Below are 18912 nucleotides of genomic sequence, written 5' to 3'. Positions count from 1 at the left end.
TCCGGTCACAGCACGCAAACATCATTCCGTCCGGTGGCAGGAGCATGTGTTACTTGCAGTCACATCCCATGGCTTATAATATACATTCACACATATTTTTATTTCTTTTTTTGGGGGGGGTGGGTGTAATAATAGGATAATCCAAATGTACCCGAATTCGCACATTTTTTGCATGCTTGCATGTTTTGAATGAAATTTGCCATAGATGGTCAAAAGAGGTCAAGGTAAATCAAACACGTTCCTCATCTCAGTGAAATCTATCATCAACCATTCTCATCCAAATGTTTAAGTGCCGCCGTTTCCTGTTGTACCCCCACGATTAGCCCGCCCACCACGCACCGCCTTGTACTCCATCAGCTCCATCTGGAGGCGGGCTATCTCGGCACGCAGGGCGCTGATCTGCTGGCTGGTCTTGTCTTGGTTCACCACCACCTTGTTCTTGATGTTGCGGGCGCGGTTGGCGTACTTGAGGGTGTTCAGTGTCTCCATGAAGTCGCGGTCGGAGGGACTGACACAGGCGATCATCACAGTGCGACTGGATAGAATAATTCCATAATGAATGCAAAATAGAGCACTTTGCACGGCGGCAACCGGCACAGATCATTTGCAGTCTATTGCATGTTCACACTTAACTTTGAGGTGAACTTTTAGCTACAACCGTAAAATAACCACAATGTGTTGAACAACATGTACCTGTTGCCTCCTAGTGAGTCCTGTAACAGGCGAGTGAGTTTGGAGTCTCTGTAAGGGACGTGCCCCCCTTTCTTGGTCTGGTCTCCTAAAGCACTGATGACATTTCCAAGGGCCAACTACAACACACACACACAATAAACACACGCTATAACAAGCCAACATCAAATGAACCAAGCAATGCTTAGTCGGTGAAAGCACACACACGCGCACCCCCCCCCCCCCCCACACACACACACCCAGTGTGTTTCTGCCTCACCAGTCCACAGTTAATAGAGATCCCCTCACGGGCTCGCTCTCCAGTGGCTCCAGTGCGTTTGAGCCTCTCAGAACCAGCCAGGTCCACAAAGTGGAACTTGGCCATCAGCGCTTCATACTCGGGCTGCTCGATGGCACCGGAGTCCACGCCGTTTAATTCCTGGGTCTCCCCGTCTCCGGTTGGCTAGCGAGGAGGTTGGGTGAAAAAAAGATGTGAAGCACAATGTGTGAGAAAATGGGGAAATAGCTCATGGGATGAAGATACATGATGTCTCAAACATCTGTTTCAAGGACTTTTTGCAGCAACATATACAGGAGCGGTAAACCTAATATTGTAGTTTATAATATCAACATGCTATAAACTGGGGTTGAGTTAAAAAAAAAAAAATGCTATATCAATTTTCCTTTTCACAGCCCGATATCAATTCATAAAACCACAGATCAATACTTTTAATAACGTCTTTTTCCCCATAAATTTACATGACGTCACGCGAGATCTTGTCACGACGCCAAAGTAGCGTGTCAAAATAAAATGGCGGAAGTTTTTTAATTGTTCTGATCAGGACACTGACATGATCAATGTTATGTAATATAACGTATTTATATTTTTACTAATGCACCTAGTTAGAGCAAGCAGTTTGTACGATTTTTAGATTGAATCAAAAATCACTCAAAGTGAATCGTGATTCAAAAATCGGGCTCTTGTGTATCGAATCGGATCGATTTTGGAAATTTTAATCGATACGCTGCCCTACAATGTACACTTTGGTAACAGCAGCATATAAACTTGTTATTACCAGTGTTATGGTAGCGCATTTAATTTCAGTTTCAAGTAACAAAATAGTGGAAACTGATTCTTACCATATTTATAGTTTCCTACCCTTTACCTGCCTTTCCTATCCTCTCATTAATCCTAATCCTCCCTCCTCTGCCGACTGAAAGATTTGTACGTAAAAGCAGATCATGATGAAATTCCGACAAGACTCCGACCGTGTGCTTTGTCTCGATTCATTTTTACCCCCGGACCCTTTCATCCTGCCGCAGGGCTCACCAATTGTAACGGTTGTTGGCAGACTCTCATCTGACAGAGGTGGATGGTGAAGATGGCGTGCGAGCGGGAGCTTTGAGCGTTCATCTGCGTGCTGGCAGTGGTGCGGGACAGCGCGCCCAGTTTCAGGCATTGCAGCAGCTGCGCATACAAAATAGGACACAGTTGCGACTTTTCATTTGAAATGAAGATAAGACAACATGGTGCAATTTCCTCATCCACAGCAGGGAAAATCCAGATGTTTAGAATTTGACATGCATGATGACATTAAATACACACGAATCTGCATTTTCGTTTTTTTCATGCTCACTGAACTGATGTCTAAAAACAATTGCGACGTCGATAATTAATCTCAATTCGACTTTTATTCTGCACCATTGACAAATCACCACATCACCCTTTTTTTTTTTTCAAATCTATTCACGCTACAGAAACCTGTCAATTTAAAACACCGGATACAAAAGGAAAAAAAAAAAAATCATTCACCAGCAAATCAATCAAAATCAGTGAAGCTGAAAGGAGACTCGCAGGAGCAGAGACTCCTTTGTTAAGCTCGACCTCATTGTCGGTTTTTGACAGCAGACCAGCAGGCTGTTGTTGACTTTTGGCAGTTTCGGGCCGCCCGCTGCAGTAGGAGCTCACTACGTGCTAAAAACTAACCTCAAATTAGACTCACTGATTCAATTTAGAAAATGTGGCAATCAATTCAAAACAAGAGTCGTCAAAAAAATCAGCATTGGCAAATTATCGTTTGGATTGACACGGTGAGAGGTATTCATTTAACAGCATGCATAATAATGTTGCTAATCCAACTAACGGGAATTTGAGCAACACAACTGTCAATGTGATGGGATGTTCGCCCACGCTGCAAACTACGACAAAAATAATTTATTCAAATGAACACCTCGCTGACAGCATCATTAAAAACTTGGCACGATTATCAATCCAAAGTTCTCGCCCGGTGCACATACGTGTCGTTATGGTGGAAAAAACCAGCACTGACCTCCTCCTCTGACTGGACAAGTCTGGAAGTGACGCCAGTGGTGTAGATGCTGCCGCTAGCGTCCTCGTGGATTTTGATGTTGGACTTCCGACTACGACACTCCGGATCCCTCGCACCATCGAACAAGTCTAGGATCTCTTCGTTGTAAAGCTACAATGTAATAAATGAGTAATTACAACGTAGAAAAACAAAGTGAAAACCTGAGAGGTCGTTTTACCCATAACTGTTTTGAATAATAAAAATTTTAAAAGAATACATGACATAAGTGGAAATATGATGTGTCTAGAGGTCAAGGGTGTGCTTTTCCCCAAAGCTCCAACTATTACCATTTACAATTATTTCCCATATTTTGAATGAAAGCTCCAGGGAGAAACCTTGGACTAAAGACTTAGATGTTGAAAAAAGAAAAAAAAAACCATCTAGAAATCGAATTTGAATATATCTAATAAATTTTATTAGCTTTCCTTTTTATCCTTATGGGGAAAAAAAAACCTCAACACACATTTGAACAGCCCATTTGCCTAATGGATCATATGAATGATGACAGAGGCCAAAGGTCACAGAAATAAGCTGAAAGCGCAGCTTTTCCCACCAAGCACACACACACAGACAGACCCACGTTTCACATCTACTGCGATAACCTTTTGACCTGCCAAGCTTTTGTAAGACACCACCAACAGACAGCCACAGCAAAATCAACCAGCCCCATATTATTGAGTACAGCAATGCAATTATTTTTAAGCATAATCAAATCATCCACCGACATTCAGAGTAAGCAAAAAGCATCCAGCAGAAACCTTAGCGGGCATTTTTTTTTTTTTATCTCATTGCTTGCAGACGTGCTTCCCTGTCCCCCCCACTCATCGCTTGCCCTCATCCATTTTGCGGTGATGAAGACTAACGTCAGTCGTAATGGCCAACATTCATTTGGACAAAGCACAGAAGACACTCCTGCCCATCTGTCATCGGCTTGTCATTTCCTGCTTGTGGAAAGGGGGTCTGATTCTCTTGTTTCGCCGTTTTGTCCCATCTGGTTAGAGTTAATAAGGCCAGTAACCATCCCAGGTCTCACACACACACACACACACACACACACACACACACGCCCAGGTCCGTCCAATTCCCTCTGCGGAGACGTACCTCAAGAAACTGGGCGCTGACTTTAAATTCGGGGGGCTGCGTGCCGGCTTCTTTGGCTTGCTCCTTCCTGCTCTGGATCCCTTCAAAGAGCTGGTGAATAGCCCGTGGGATGATGCCCTTCTCCGGCAGGGCCAGACTCACGTCAAAACCGGTCCCCATGGTGTAGGTCTTCCCAGAGCCCGTCTGAATGAAGCACAGTCAAATTGGTAGTTATCGTCCAAATCTAGTACAACCAGCAGACTTACTTTAGAAAATAACAACGAAGAATGATACGCTGACAAGTAATCACACCAAATACGGTTTCTTTGCACTATCCTACTATAAGTAGTATAATCTAAAGCGGAGATTCTCAGTGTGGTAAATGTACCGCTAGTGGCACGTGGGCACCCTCTAGTGGTATGTGAAAGAATCACTTCCCAAATACAGTTTAGGAATCTCACTGAGTACACGCAAAACGTTGTATAGACAATGTCCTGCGCAAGGTATGTGACCTATCACCTTCGCAAAAAAAATTTTTTAAAAATCCGCAGGTGATTCATATTCACATTATACTTTGGGCTGTGTACAAACGGTTTGACTTTTTATTTATTTTTCAATTTTCAGAAGCACAAAAAATATTTTTATTTCAAACAATTTTGAAATACCGCAACTCAGTGAGAGGTGTTTCTTATTCGCGGATATTCGTTGTACATACAAATGTTTGACTGAGTCTGAAATTTCTCCGGAAAGCTCTTGTAAGCCTATTAAAGTGGAAAGACAGCAAAATGCCTTCAGTATGTTAAACAACCACAGATGTACAAGTAAACAGAACCTGTAGAAATAGAAAATTAAAAGCCCAAATAAATCCCAAGCATAAACCCTTTTTGGATTAACACACATCCTGGGTGATCCGATCACAAACTGACAGCGCAGGTGGGACCACAGGGAAGGAATTGAGAGACAACAGTCTTCTCACGCACAATTTGCAAAGCTGCACGGAGTGCCATGAACAAGTATTTGCCCTCTTCTCAATTTCCTCGCTTCGGGGTTTAAGGTCATCAAAGAAATGTCATGATGGTTATCAAAGATAATCCAAGCAAACATAAAATGCTGTTTTTATTGGTGATATAATTTAATTTTTTAAGCGACCAGGATCTGTGTGATAAAGTGATTGTCCCCGAAACCTAAAAAATTGGCACGGCCAACCTCTGCAGCAAAAAAGTGACTGAAATCAAGCATTGCTCGAACCGGAAATGAGTCTTTCACGTCTCCATGGAGATATGTCGGCTCACACTTTGATGCTGAATCGCTTTAATCAGCAACACTGAAGGGTTTGAGCATGAACAGCCTTTTTAAGGTCATGCCACAGCATTTCAATTAGATTCAAGTACAGACGTTGACTAGGTCACACCAAAACATTTATTTATTTATTTATTTTAGCCATTCAGAAGTTGGCTTTCTGAATCCAAATGAGTTTCAGTTTGAGATCATGAACTGATGGCAGATCATCCTCTCTCAGAATTTTTTTTGATAAAGAACAGAATTGATGGTTCCATCAATCACAGCAACTCGTCCAGGTCCTGGAGTAACAAAGCAGATTCAGTAGACCATATTTTGCTAAAGTCCTAAAGCTTTAGGAAAAGCTTTATGAGCCTCTCCAGACTGGGAAGTTAGTTACTTGATTTCTTATCTGTTCTTGAATTTATTTTTATCATGTCGCAGCTTTTTGGGATCTTTCGGACTGACTCCATTTTGTCAGACAGGTTCCATTTGAGTGCAAAAAAAAAATGACAATTGAGAAGAGAGCAAATATTTTCTTCACAGCACTGTGGTTGCAAAGTTAAAAGCCAGCAGTAAAGCACAGTTCACACCTTGCACACGTGGAACAGTTTTTACAAATTTTTGTTCATGCCGAAACCTCGGCAACCTACCTGTCCGTAAGCAAAGACGGTGGCGTTATAGCCTTCAAAACAGCCCTCAATGAGCTTGTGCACACATGCTTGGTAGACGCTCTGCTGTTCCGAGTCGATGTCGAAAACAAAGTCATAGGTGAAGGCCTTGTCTTTGCCCAGGAGGACTTGCGGCTCTCCGGGTGTGACCAATGTACACACGTGGCAACCTTCAATCTTCTCTTTGGCCATCTGAGGACGTATCCTACGAGATGACAGAAAACGTGCATTGAGTGACTGAAATATTATTTTCTTGGAATGGCTTTGCTGTTGGAATGAAGCACGTTAATTAAATATTTTTCACGGATTAGCGTGCACTAAAGTAATTCGTTTAAACGATTTCATGGCATGGCAATAACTCATTTAACTTGACGACAAGGCGATTGAGAAGACATTTTTCAAAAGCTTGCAGGAATCACAATATCATGCTACAAGAAAAATCTGCAAGGGAGGAGAACAGACATCCTCATAAGTTCATAAAGCACCATCTGCAAATCACGGACTTCTAAAATGTCCACTCATGACGGGATGTTCATTGTAATTAATTGCTTTCGTCTCGCATCCCAGGTGTGTTAACTTCTTGCCAAGGAAAAAAAAAAACACTCCCTGACATTACGCTGTGCATTAACTCATTTACTGCCATTGACGGCAAAAGATGTCAAAGATGCTTTTTTTTTTTTTTTTAACTCAGCTGGTAGTGAATGAGTTAAACATAAGATGTGTCGCACGGTCATGTGGGCATATTGGTCGTTTTGCGTGGCGAGGTAATCACTTTAGGATGCAGAGAACATGATGAGCCAACACTATTGGAGGCACTGTGTCCACCACTCCACATGCTAAACCCAGGATCAATCCTAAGGGGATGCAAATCAACTCGCTCACTCACCGAGACCAAACCGCTGACCCCCTATGGGATGTTGCAACAAAGACACACACACACACACACACACACACACACACCCCCACACACACACAACGGTGATACGCCGTGGCGGGAGTTGTCCATCACAAAAACACGTGCGGGAACATATGTGTCCGCAGATAGAATAAAATTACCTGCAATTATGTGGATTCATGACTTAATTTTGTTCAGTTTGCAGTTTATTTTAGATGTAATTCTACTGCTGACCACTAGGTGGCAGCACATTAGTTTAGTGTTTGCACTGTATAAATTCAAAAGAAGAGTGAAAACAGAAAGTGATTCAAGAGCAGCCTATTTTTTGCTGAAGATTAATTCAAAATCATTGAGGCATGGAATGACTGTTGACTCAATTGTATTTATACTGTTTGCTCACACGTAAGCAACTTTTTATAAGGCCAATAAATGTACAGTGACATTGTTCTTTACTTACCAAATATTATGAGTGATCGCGGCCACGAAAACAATGACCGCCAAGCTTTATGCCGCATCGTCGCATTCTACGTTCGTCAGCAGTTTCGCCCAATTGGGATAATTACTTTCCATTGTCATTTGAAAGGCAACATCTCCGCAGCTTCGCAATTACTCCCTGCTCACGAGTCATTCAACTTAGACACAACAAGTGTTATTCAGAACGAATGTGTCCGCGAAGCCAACATGTTATTTCCATCCATCTGTTTTAACTCAAATGTATCCCGTCTAGAGTGACTGGGAGCTGTAGCGAATTTCAACAGACATTAGGCACGAACGGCAGACTAGTCAAGCACACTCAACCGCAGGGCCAGTGTCGAGACAGCCAATCTTTTACACTCAAATTCACACTTGCCAACACAGAAGTAAGTGGCATTGTCATTCAAAGCAGAGTTAATGAAACGAATGACTAAAAATTGTCCTGTACATCGGGTAGTAGTTGGAATGGAGCGCAAACTGAACTCAAGACCGTTGTTCTGAAATTCCTTCCTACGCGTCGAGACGTCCTACCAATGCCTAGTGCGCATGCGCACAACGCCGATAGTGATTTTGTGGGAAATTTGGAGCATTTTGTCCTACCTGTCGTTTGTTCGATTAAAAGTGGGGAGTACTTCATATTTTTATTTTCATTGAGTTTTGTTTGATTTTTTCATCGCCTCAAAATACACTGACGTGTATTTTACTAAAATATTTTTAATTCTACCTATATGCACGCAAACAAAACAATCTGAACGCACACGATAGTACTTTGCGGACAAATTAGCCTCTGGTAGGAAGTTTCGCGTGGGTAGGACATTTTGACATATCAGGCTGTCAAATCAGCCTCCGGTGGGACGATTCGTAAGGGTAGGACATTTTGGCAGAACACCGTCTCAACAACCTGTGCTTACACGGCGATAGAAAAACATGTTTGACTGACACATATGCACACACAAAGGGAAACACACACACTGATGAAAGTCAGTCGGTGTGTCTGCTGAAAAAAAAAAAAAGAATGGGGCGGCTATTTATACTCATTTCACAAAGTCGCACGGGACTCAGCTGCAGCGACAAAGGATACGATCCATAACATTGATTGGGAGAGCAAATGTCTTCGGTTCACTCTCATGCAAACGCCGTCTCAGAGGACATCAGCACCAAGAAATAACCTCACAGTTAAAAGTCTGCATGAGATCAAGGTTGTCAAAAAACAAACATTTGAAGTAGGTTGTTAATTCGTCATAGTGCAAATCATCTAATTTCTGCAGATAACAGATTACGTAGCCTCAAGTCTGAAGACACGCACACGCACGCTGACACAGTCAGAAACTCATTATACACAAGCGCCGAGGGAATTCCCTTATTAGACTAATTATCAAACCCAATAGTGTTAATTAGGAGTTTGAAAAAGGCAAAACAAACACAGTCACATGCACTAATTATGCCTCTTTCAAACCTTGACAGCAGTGAAAGTCAAAAAGTCCAGATGGGGAGGTGAAGAGTACACATTCAGGAACTTTCTTGAATCTATTTTACAATTTCTTTTTCATTCACGGTTTTCACAGAGTTGCGAATTTGAATATTGCACCTTTTACAGAGTGTGCATTTTCTTCACCAACTGTGAAAACAGAGATGTTAAAAGCACCAGCGGCTTATGAGGAAACCAGTGCACCCATATTAATATTTTGCTCATTAATGAGCAGAACGGCATGTGTAGGAGAAATGCATCGTGGAAAAAAAATCTATTTTAAAATGCTGGGTGGATTAAAAAAAAAAAAAAGTATTCCCACAGGAAATAGACATAAAATTATTCTGATCCAGGTCAAATAGCATAAAACCACAAGTCATTGGTGCCCACCTCACTCGCCCAAACAAATAATTCCATGATCAAAAAATGAAGGGCAAGTTTCCATAAAACACCAGCTCAATATCACTCTTCCACAACATACAACAATTTTCACGTCAAATATAGAGCACAAATAATTATTGTGTGCTTATCGTAATTGGAAAAACCAATACATATTTTTTTTTGCTAGACAATAGTCACATCAGCATCTATAGACTTTACAATCATTACGTTGACCACACCAACACATAAACCAATGCCATGAATGCAAATGCAGCCTCGATCCCCACATTTCCCCTGCAGCTGGGCTTGTCCAGGAGGGTCCGGTTGCCTTGGGAACGGCACATGCCGCTCAGGGACTACTAATGTGTATTGACCATATCAGCGTGCACATTGCATTTGCGTTACACCCCCCCCCCCCCCCCACACCTCCAAAATGACAATTGTTGTCTAGTGATGCACAAATGACCACATATCCAATTGTGCTGTCATCCAATCAGGACCCAGCGAGTACCCAAGATGAGAATCCAAGTCGGTCACCAATGATCCCAGTTCACCCATATCACACTGCTGGTGAATGTGTGTTCACATCCGTTTAGGATTCAAAACGGCTTAATGCTTATAAGCAAAGAGCTCTTTTCCCTCGTGCGCATAGTTTAGGAATCCGACACACAGAAACGTGCACACTGAGGCTGAGTTAATCGTATTCGCTTGAGCTGGGAGGGTTTCGGGGCTCTGTTGTTTGTCAGCTGGCACAGGAAGCCCGCCACTGCTTCATACAACACTCGGCCCATTTATCCAAAAATAAGAGCCGCGAACACGCTCACGTAAATAATTCCATTCAGCTCCATTGGAACAACCACTCTTCATTTCCTTTCTTCCTTTCCCCGTCCTTTGTAAACGTTTTCCTTGACAAAGTCTCATTCTGGTGCTGCGATTTTATTCATCTGGAAGCGTCTTCACGTCCCCTGCATGTTCCTTCAGTGCATTTGCCAGCAAAAAAAAAAAAAAACAAGACAGCACCAGTTCCATTTCCGTTCTTACTGATAACAGCGGAGACCACGGTGGTCTTCTCCTTGCAGCCTCAGTTTCTAACATCGTGGCTTGCTTTCTGTTTTTCCTAACCATCAAATATCTTTTTCTTAGTGGAAAGGGGAAAAGAAGACATTTGGCGAGGATAAATATGGAGGGAGTGGGAGGCCGGGCTCAGTCTGCTATGCGGGTAAAGAATGAAAACATTGATTTGTGTCAGATAACGTCCTCCAAAAATTCTCTTGCTGAACAGAAGCACACCAGACAAACAATTTTTGCAAGGCCAATTTGGAAATGTCTCACGATTCTAGCAAAAAGCCCAAAAATAACCACTTGATACAACAAATGTAGTCTTACTACAATAATTTTTCAACGTCAACAATGTGCCTGATTATTTATTCTGTAAAAATGAATGTTATGTTTTAAATTGTATTTCTCGGGTATAAAATTCTCTCTCTGTTTTGCGCTTATCCCTTGGCCCCCCGTATATCCTCTATGGGGTTTAAGTCTGGTGAGTTACAGGCCAAATCAACAAATGCTACCTTTTTGTGACCCCTTCAAGGTCAAGTTTGCCCAAAGTTTAAATCTTTGGCTCATTTTTCACATTCGTAGCCGACATCCGTGTTTGATTACCGTAAATTTGACAGAATCTACGCAGAATGTCTGTAACACGTATTGGCAGGGGTCTCCGTTTTACAGTTCCGCAATGCCGGCAAGGAAGTCAAAACCCGTTTCCACCTGCGTTAACAGTAAACATGAGAGGGAAGTTCATACGTCATCCATCATCTTGAAGTTGTGGATGTGTGAGAGGGCTGAAAGCGGGCGAGCCGCACTCTCCGCTCGTGGGAATTTGCATATTTGTTTTCTAAAGTAAAATACAAGAGGACAGCTATGACGGCTCCCAAAAAATATAAAAACTTTGAACATATTAGGGTGTCAAGTGTCGGCGGTTGGTCACTCGTAGCAGCAAACGCATCCTTGACTGAGGTCAGCTCTTTGTTTTTGGTTTGTTCGGTCCACAAGTTCGCTTCGACTCGCTCAGCTCCCATTCGTCTTGTTTCCAAAATAGTGACGAGAGAGAATCTAAAAATAACGTTCTGCCCACAAGATAAGCGCAGACAGAAAGCATTAGCAACGAGCTGGTGGCTACGAAAAAGAATTAAGAGTGCAGAGATTTCTGACGGAAGACATCAAATCACGGCCGAGACTCGTCAACATTAGAAATGCTCTCGGGAGAGTGAAGAAGACCGCCGCTGAAGACGGGCAATCCAAATTTGGATTAGTAGATGTTCACGGAATGGAAAATGCAAGTATTGTTTCAACTCAGAGGTTTATATAAGGATGAGCATGAACAAATTTAAGATACTGCATTTACTTGCAATAAAAAAAAAAAAAACATCGTCGTCAAAAACGTAATGTCACAAAATGTGTGCAAAGTGGCAAATGTAGACTTGACTAATATTATTTGTACTATTAGTCTTTGTAGTGTGCCTCTTACAAAAAAATACATATACAGTGGCAGAGAAAGTGAAATAATAAAATGTGGCAATAGATGGAAATTGTTTTACACGAAAAGGCGTGCGGGCACAGGAAATTGGCTTTGGCCTATTTCGGGTGTTTATGCTGAGAGCATATTGATGAGTGAGGGAAGAAACTGAAGATCCCACCGAGGTGCAGGAGTGTGGACAGGATGGAATCATAGAATGGCACTGAATATATGAATTCCTCACAAAGCGACGATAAGGAAAAATTCCGGGTATGATATTTTGACGCATGGTGACAACTTTAGTCCTGTCAAGGACGAGGGATGGCAAACATTTCACTGGCCGACTATTCCAAAAATTAAACTATTAATGTCATTATTTTTACCATTATTTTCCAATATTTTAATGGAGAATCCCTCTTTGAACAATCTGAATTCAGTTTTTCATGCTGGGTGTCCATAATTAGCATAATTGTGCGGCCAGATGTCAGATGTCGTGTTGTTCGACTTTAGGCTGTTGAAGCCAAATAGTTCACACCGTTTTACCACATAAATAAATAAATAATAATAATATTTATATTAATTATATAATTATATATTATTTATATAGTTATATATATATATATATATATATATATATATATATATGTATATGTATATGTATATATATATATATATATATATATATATATATATAATTTATTCATTTATTTATTTATTTATGAATTTATATATTTATTTATCTATATATAATTATGTATTATAATATGATTCAAATAAAATTGTGAGCTGTGTTCCATGCACATAAAATGATCAGCAATAGCGGATGCCATTAAACTAAACAGTTGCCGTTTGATTTTAAACTAAATGGGCCTCCAAGCAAATTTAATCACGTTCTCATAATTGGTTGTTTTAATCCTAATTACTTTTAGAAATGAACTCTCCTGTGCAGCGAGATTGAGTTCAGTCCTAATGGGTCAGGTTACTACTTTCATTAATTAAGGCTCGTTGACGAAAGCCACTTCTTTGATTTGGAAGTCAAGCAGTTTCCTGTCGTGCCCATTTCATCAGTCGTGCATTGATTCCCTGGATCGTCATCGGTCTCTCGTGAGCGCAAACATAAACCTATCAACTGCTTCCCACCTTTAATTGACTTCCTATCCGTCTCTCGGCATCTGTTTGGATGAGGTTGACGTCGCTCCAAGATTGTTGCGTTAAGTACACGAGTGAAACGGACACACACAGTGGAATTTCTTTTTCTACCTCCTGCCACCGCAATTTGGCATCTGTCTTGGCGCACGGAGACACATATGCCATGTTTAAAAAAAAACAAAAAAAACATGCAAGTAGTGACTACCTCTCTTTAATTTTACTTTAAAATGTCCAAGTGGGCGGCGCCATCAAAAGAAAATGAAACACTAACACAACCATCACCGAGCATAGCTCTGCAATTTTTATTTATTATTTTTTACATCTATAATCGCAAATGCGACACACTTTTTTTGCGAGCTATCGGTGATGCGAACCCCCCAGACGGCCCGGCCATGCATGCACCCGCAGGGCACTGTTTGCCATTGGCGACAAGCGATAAGAAACAGCAGCACTCACATTCTCGGTGCTCATTGATTTGACCGCTTGTGTTGGCATCAAGTGTCGCTTGCCGGAGCACAAACGAGCAAACTGGTTCATCGACATCAACGCGAGCCTTTTCTTAACTAAGCCAGACTTCGGGGGCCAGGGTTGTCCTACTTTGTGCGCACAAGTCTAGGTCGAGTGTTTAAACGCATCACCTCCCTTCAGTCAGTTTATTTCTAAAAAAAAAAAACACAGTCTGTCAAGTTTAAAGGCTTACTGTCTTGCTGCACCACGTGGCTCATTTCTTTCAACTGGCCGTGTAATTAAAAGTGCAAAGGGTCGTTCCCCGTCGCGTGACAACATTGAGGACATGGAAAGTGAAAATGAGAAAGAAGACAATCGGAGGGAGTGGTTTCAAATAACCCATTTTTGTTAATAGTGCTCAGGACAATAGTGAGTGCAACCTGAGTTGGTTACGTTTGGATATTAAAAAAATGAGACCTGCAGCGAACTGAAGACAACAAATCCAATCGGACAGAATCGTTGTGGAAATCTCTTTACGCAGTCATCGGTGTTGAGAAGTAATCCAAGTATTCAGTCGTTGTAATTTAGTAGCTTTTTAGGTTCCTGTGCTTTACGTGAGCAATAATTTTTCTTTGTACTCCCTACATTAGAAAACAGCTTTTTTTACGTTACTTTTTCAAGATGGGCTTGTTACTTTTTTATTTTTTTATTAAAAATTAATTTTTTTAAAAATGCGGAGCGGGAAACTCAACCGCAGTTGATATCCTCAGTGTTTAATTCAGTGCTTCTCAATTATTTTCTGTTCCACCCCCCTCTAGCAAGAAAAAAAACAAAACAATTCACCTTATTTAATAGAATTGTTGAAAAAAAAGTCTCTTAAGTCAGAAAATTTAACATTTAAATTTAAACTGATCATGAGTTTAGTGGTTAGCACATTTGCCTCATAGTGGCACGGTTCTGGGTTTGAATCTCAGTTCAGGCCTTCCTGCTGCTCATTTGCGTTTCCCTAATGGCCAAAAAAAAAAATAAAAAAAACTGATCCATAAATGTCATTTAACAATACAACCCGAGTGAGTTTTATGATAACTTTGACTATTCATGAAATGATGGAAACAAATCGTGTCACAAACTGGTTCCTACTGTCAAACTTGAGCAACCAATCAACTGGATGATCATCGCTCATTGTTACACGAGCACATCAGTGCGCATCATCTGAGCTGATTCTGGGTCAATCCCTCTCATTTCCGCTATCCCCACTTCTCCCCCACCCCCACCCCCATGAAATCAGTCCCGTCTGCTCCCTCGCGGGAGGAGGAGGGATGAGAAAAAAAAAAAATTCAAATTAGCATCCTTTCCCGTTTTCATGACAGATGGCCTAGTCAAGGTCAGAAAGGTGTGAGACTGCTTGAATCCAATTAACTTCAACATTTAACACAGCCGCTGACTCCAAGTAACTCAGCGAGCGTGTAAAGTATTAACAAGTCTTTAGTTTTAATTTGTCCCTTTTTTTTTCAAGCAAATGGAAAAATTAACATAACAGTAGTGTAGTAACCAAAACAGTAATTGTGAATCTGTGTTGGCTAAAAGTCTCATTTAATGATCCAAGTAGAATTGTGACCTGTCTTTATGAGAACAGATTCACCTCCCAAGTATAAGCAGTTTTTGTATATGGTGTATAAATCGGAATCAAGCATTTTTTTACACTTCTATGGAAGTCATGAAGGTTAGAAGTTGCTTTGCATTCAACAAGCGTCATAGCGCATTATCCTTTGATTTTCAATTGTACAAACGTTAAAACATTATGTTAACTGTTCCGTCAAAGTTTAGGAATTGCCGTTATAACGTAGACTTTCATGTGTCCGATACTATTTCTAACAATTGCGATGAGCACAAAAAAAAAAATACATACATATTCCATCATGCTACAATTTTTATTTCAATGTAGTTTTGCAATGAAGACTTGGTTTGTTTAAATTTGACAAATGGCAAATTGACAACATAGGAATGAAACACATTTTCCATATATATTCGCAAAGAAAAAAAAAAAAGGCACCTGCCTTTGGCTGAAACATTTCCAAAATAAATTTTGAAATATGATGGAAAGATAAATCGGCAAAATGACTGTAGAAGCAAACATTTGAAAGCAAGAGTTCAAAAATCAAGCGTAAAGCAAGAGTATAAAAAGCTATTGGCTAACTATAAAGAAGTTCTGTGTTAGAAAATAAACACTCATGAGCCACCAGAAGAAAGACCAACAAACTCACAAAAGTACAGTTGATGCCTTCGAGCTAAAATATGATTGTGGACATTCAGGTTCCCAACAGGGAAAAATGAGATGTGTGTTTTTGAAGCCATTTTACAAGACACTTGAGATGAAGGCGGGCGGGGGGGCGGGGGGGAATCCCTTTAGGAAAACCCCCCGAAGGGCAAAGAAAATGCTCCCCAAAGAAGATGAAAGCACGTAAACTCTTGAGACAAGATACACTGCGGCTTATGGAGGGCAACAAACAAAAGGCTGGAAACATTCATTCTCGGCCTCATGACTGGTGCAATAGAAGTGGAGCAGATGCCATCAACTGGCACAAAGGCGCTCTTTGAAGCCGCTCAGAGGCCGGACAAACAACAATCTTTTGAGTAAAAGTCGTCTTCAGGAGGCCAGGAGGCAAAACGTTTTGTTGGAAGAAGCACTTGTGACGCCAGCCAAGGCTTTTTTTTTTGTGTTAACCAAACTTGGGACAAGAAGTTGATATTGTATACGCAAAGCGAGATCAGTTTCGAGTTCATAAACGTAAATAATACATTGGATTTATTTTTCCTTCAAAACGATCGCGGGGGGAAAAAATTCAAAGATGACTGTGAATGCAAAACAAGTAATGGTACCACGAGAAAAAAAGCGACCCAACTTTTTGAGATAAGAACCTTTGCATAGCCAATTTGGTTGCTTTCACTTGAGAGCAAAAATTTGACATACAAGTGCTGTGCAGTGGCGATGAACTCAAGTCATCTTACTTTTAACAGGAAGCAGCAGAATGGCAGATAATTGAAGAATTGTTCACCAAGAAGCTTCAAGCGGAGTAGCGACAGACAGTCGAAATGTACTGCCCTAATCAAGTCTGTTTTTGCTAAATGCTAGCAAATAACACGACAGAGAGACTAACAATTTGAATTGGTCTCAAGGTGTTAGAAATTATAACCTTACAAATCATTTGAGCACAAACAGTGACTTGAAGTTTTACTTTATGTTTTAATAAAATACGAAATTCTATGGCGCCAATTTCCCATATTAGTCCACCAGGCTAACTGTATGCTATGAATATCAACCGGTAGCTAAAACCAGTAGTTAAACATTAGCTAACTCAATTTCAGTTCATCATTTGCTGACAAATGAAGCATTTACAAGCGTACCTTTGTTATCTGCGCTCACAACAAAACGAGCTCTTAGACAAACTCCAGCAGCGATTAAGCTACTTATCACTGGAGGTGATTATTGGCCAGCTGGCACACACGCACACACGCGCGCACGTTTCCGTACCACCACACTTTTGCAGACCACTTCACCTTAAGTTTAATCACAATGTAACACGGAAACCTGGCTGACGTTAATCCTAACCAAATGGCAAACTTTATCCCTCTATTTAAACTTGTAGACCGCAACACTTTGGCCACACGGTCCCCAACACACGCGCACGAACACGCACACGCACACAAACAGACAATATCTCCAGCGCAGATTCTGACAGCAGCACCACCGGAGCGTGAACATTATTACACAGTACACAATCTGGCCCAAATTTCAAGATGTATGGGAACATGGCGAACAAGTGCAGCTGTCACAAATTATTCCTACGCACAATGCTCCTTCGAGTAACCACGTGCACGCGTGCTATTTACATGTTTACAGCAGCCCTTTTCATAGCAGATATTCATTCATTATTTTACAACCATAGCCCAACACACACACACGGCTTCTTCAGCATCCACCCCTTGTCTTCCTCCGACTTTATTGGCATGTGTGTGCAAAGTCAGCACAGAGCACAAAGACCCGCACTGACGTCAGACTCATTCACACTGCCATCCCCTGTATACACTCAGCCGGGAAGTGCTGCGCTGTTAAAAGGGACTGTGTAATGCCCGCTATCTCTCTCTTAACACACACACGCACGCACACGCACGCACACGCGCACAACCTATCGGTGTGTTTGCAACCAGAACAACACAAACTGATCCAAATAAGATATGCAAAGTGTGTGAGTAGACGGGGAAGAGGACGCATTGGTCACAGTTCCAATGATCCAAATAGAAGGACATGGAACTACTCCAAGGGCAAAAATGCAGTTTATTTTTAATGGTCTGACCCAAATTCATTGCAAAGTCCAGCTCCACATCTTATAAACATGTTTTAAAAAAATAATAATAATAATTAGAAAATACCTACAGTGTCCTTTCCTGTTTTTCTAAAGTCAAAAACTCCTCCTTGGCTCAGATGGCACGTTTGATTATTCTAATGGGAAAAATAAGGACGTCATCCTCGGGTCCCTTTTTGTGTAACTAGTAATTCATTAAAATCATTAGCGACTAACGTAAAAGAGAAATCCAGACATTTGCCACTGAGTTGCACAAGTAAGTCATGTAAGCTTGCAAAATACAACAAAACTAATCTTGAATGACTCAAGAGGAGGAGTAAAAAAAAAAAAACTCGCCCTTTTGCGAACCAAAAAAAAGCATGCAACTAACAAACGAGTCTGGGGGAGTCTCAACTTAAGCGTAGACATTCCAACATTAGAGGAAGAAGAGAGATTGGCGTTTTCAAGCTGAAATTGCATTTTCATAAACAGTCAATTATTTCAGTAAATCATTATAGAGACAGGAAGTGCATAAAAAGTGTTAGTTATCCATTCATTATTTGAAACTATAAGCTCATAGGGAGGGGAAGCGCCGTACGTCAGGTCACCACTTAATCATGGGGTTGACACATGGAGACAGTCGACGTCCCACTTTAATTAACCTAATGTGCATGTTTTTTTTTTTTTTTTTGAGAGATTAAATGCTGTGAGAACATTCAAACATTTTGCAATGAAGTAAGAATAGAGTTCAAGAAACATTTGGACTGGAATTCATATTTTCATCGAGATAAATCACGTCAACAGACTGATCAGAAGCTCTTAAAAGCAGCCGCTGAACAGGAAGTACGGCTCGTTCACGAGCGGCCTGACAGGAAAGGAAGTCGTTCTGCAACAGCAGCACAGCTCGTGTGGCGTCGCGAAATGCAACATCTCATTTTAAAGCAGCAACCTGCTGATCAGGGTCTCGTAAACACCACCCTGTAAGAATCAAAATAAAACTCGGTATCAACGCGAGCTTTCAAGTGTCACAAGGCCGTGAAAAATATTATTGAGCTCCAAGTTTGTTGGAGCTTAGCAACTCCTTTGTCCCTTGTTTGTGCCCTCAAGTCAGACACGGTCGGCTTGCAAAGCTCCATTACACAACAGTCAGCTGTTTCAAACAGGTGACGTACG

At 41.1% G+C, this 18912-nt stretch overlaps 1 protein-coding gene across 4 annotated transcripts in view; it reads right to left on the bottom strand.

Moving 5' to 3' along the window:
- kif21b (kinesin family member 21B) overlaps positions 1–18912 on the bottom strand; it is a 61207-nt gene that overhangs the window by 36193 nt on the left and 6102 nt on the right. For all 4 annotated transcript variants that reach the window (XR_015845795.1, XM_088308784.1, XM_088308782.1 and 1 more), the window contains exons 2-8: positions 6050–6272; positions 4140–4322; positions 3000–3149; positions 2000–2137; positions 950–1132; positions 694–809; positions 340–535 (exon numbers count right to left, since the gene is read on the bottom strand). Coding sequence is in view for 3 of the 4 variants with exons in the window: in XM_088308784.1 (XP_088164910.1) it covers positions 340–535; positions 694–809; positions 950–1132; positions 2000–2137; positions 3000–3149; positions 4140–4322; positions 6050–6272 (1189 nt within the window). In the remaining variant the exon portion in view is untranslated. The remainder of the gene's footprint in view (positions 1–339; positions 536–693; positions 810–949; positions 1133–1999; positions 2138–2999; positions 3150–4139; positions 4323–6049; positions 6273–18912) is intronic.

This window comes from Idiotropiscis lumnitzeri, chromosome 11 (genome assembly GCF_059441095.1).
Source record: "Idiotropiscis lumnitzeri isolate Australia: NSW breed Sydney's pygmy pipehorse chromosome 11, RoL_Ilum_1.0, whole genome shotgun sequence".
Classification (NCBI taxonomy): domain Eukaryota; kingdom Metazoa; phylum Chordata; class Actinopteri; order Syngnathiformes; family Syngnathidae; genus Idiotropiscis; species Idiotropiscis lumnitzeri.
Note: the sequence above shows the minus strand (reverse complement) of the source record. Positions and strands in the feature narration are given on the sequence as shown.